Source organism: Nyctereutes procyonoides, unplaced genomic scaffold, assembly GCF_905146905.1.
Source record: "Nyctereutes procyonoides isolate TBG_1078 unplaced genomic scaffold, NYPRO_anot_genome, whole genome shotgun sequence".
NCBI lineage: Eukaryota > Metazoa > Chordata > Mammalia > Carnivora > Canidae > Nyctereutes > Nyctereutes procyonoides.
This window is the reverse complement of record NW_026575140.1, coordinates 79214566-79216314: the sequence shown is the minus strand read 5'-3', so window position 1 is coordinate 79216314 and position 1749 is coordinate 79214566. Positions and strand designations below refer to the sequence as shown.

General features: G+C 42.3%; 1 protein-coding gene across 1 annotated transcript; it reads right to left on the bottom strand.

Annotated features, from left to right (window-relative positions):
• Positions 1 to 446: 446 nt before the first annotated feature.
• LOC129496949 (olfactory receptor 958-like) lies at positions 447 to 1383 on the bottom strand. The gene is given in 2 exon segments (XM_055305296.1): positions 447 to 995; positions 997 to 1383. Coding segments are annotated over 2 exon segments (936 nt in total).
• Positions 1384 to 1749: the final 366 nt, after the last annotated feature.

Genomic DNA, 1749 nt, shown 5'->3' with positions numbered 1-1749 from the left:
GAAGAAGTATGTATTTATGCTATAATCCTTTTAATACTGGGCCAGCGTTAGCCCAGATTAAGACCATTCCATTCACATCCTAGCTCAGCATAAGTGTCTTAACTTCTCAGTGCCTTCATATCCTCTTCAGTCAATGGGGTCATGTTATCTATTCTGAGTGATAATTGTGGTAGTTACATATGCCAGTGTTTGGAAACTGCAAAGAATACTGCTTGGCACTTACTAAGCCTCGTAAAACATTTTGTTGAATAATTAATTATATAAATATATACACACGAATCACACCAGAATCTATCCAACCTCACCTACTTGTGAGGAAAATTTGTACTCTAAATGCCTATCATAAGACATCAAACCCCTACTTGGCAATCACACCAACTCTAAGGGACTCATTGTCCCAGATAAAGACAAGGCAATGTTGAAGGGACAGAGGATGACCTAAGAATTTACACCCCACAAGTATGTACTCCTTGGATCAGTGCTTTCCTCAGAGCCAACTTCACATCCTTGTTTCTCAAGGTGTATATCAAAGGATTCAGGGAAGGGGTGACAATATTATTCAACACCTGAACCACAGAATCCAACCAGGGGCTGGAGGCAGGCCGGAGATAAATGAGGACCACCGGTCCATAGAAGAGCAGGATGGAAGTCAGGTGGGCACTGCAGGTTGAAAAAGCTCTTCGCCGGCCTTCTGAGGAGCTAATTTTCAATACAGAGACAACAATGCGAGTATAAGAAGTGAGGATAAGAAGAAAACAGATGAGTGCAACAATACCTACATTGGTAAAACTCACTGTCTGAGCTAGAGAGGTGTCTGCACAGGCCAGGGGTAACACCACTGGGATATCACAGAAGAAATTGTCCACCTCATTGGGGCCACAGAACGGTAAGTGAAAGATGAGGAATGTGAGTACAGCTGCATGCAGACAGCTCCCCACCCAGGTGCCTAGCGTCATGATGGTGCACACTCTGCGATTCATGATGATGAATATGTACCCGCAGAGGGTGACAGATGGCCGCAAAGCGGTCATAGGCCATCACGGTGTACAGGAAACACTCAGTGCAGCCCAGGAAGTGGTAAAAGAAGAGCTGACAGGCACAGCCTGGGTAAGAGATGGTCCGGCTTTGCCCCATTAGGGAGAGCATCATTTTGGGGGAGCTCACTGAAGGGAAAAATATATCGAACACAGACAGGTTTCCCAGGAAGAAATACATGGGGGTGTGCAGGTTGGAGGAAGTGAGGATGGCCAGAAGAATGAGCAGGTTCCCCAGAAGAGTGAGAAAGTAGAAGGCCAGAAATAAGACGAAGAGCATGTTTTCCAGCCCTTTTGTGTAAGGGATTCCCATCAGGAGGAACTCGGTTACGGGAGTGTGATTCTTCATCGCCACGTCTAATTAGTCCTGGAAGATCAAAGAATGGCCTTGCTGAGATGAACTTTTCACAAAATACTGATGTTTTCAGAGAACCCGCTGGAAACTGACAATGCCTCTATAAAGTTCCATAAAGAACTTTATAAAGTTTATAAACTTTTTATAAAGTTTTTATAAAAAAATAAAAGTTTTTATAAAGTTTTTGTAACTTTTTTTGTAAGTTCTTTATAAGTGTTTAAAAGTTCTATAAAGAACTCCTGAATAGGAGTCTTTCCAATTTGGTCACTAATTGGTGTGTGACTTCAAGTCATTTGTTTATTTTTCCTGTTTCTTTAGAAAGAAAATAAAGAGATTACACAAGAGGTAGAATGGAATAGA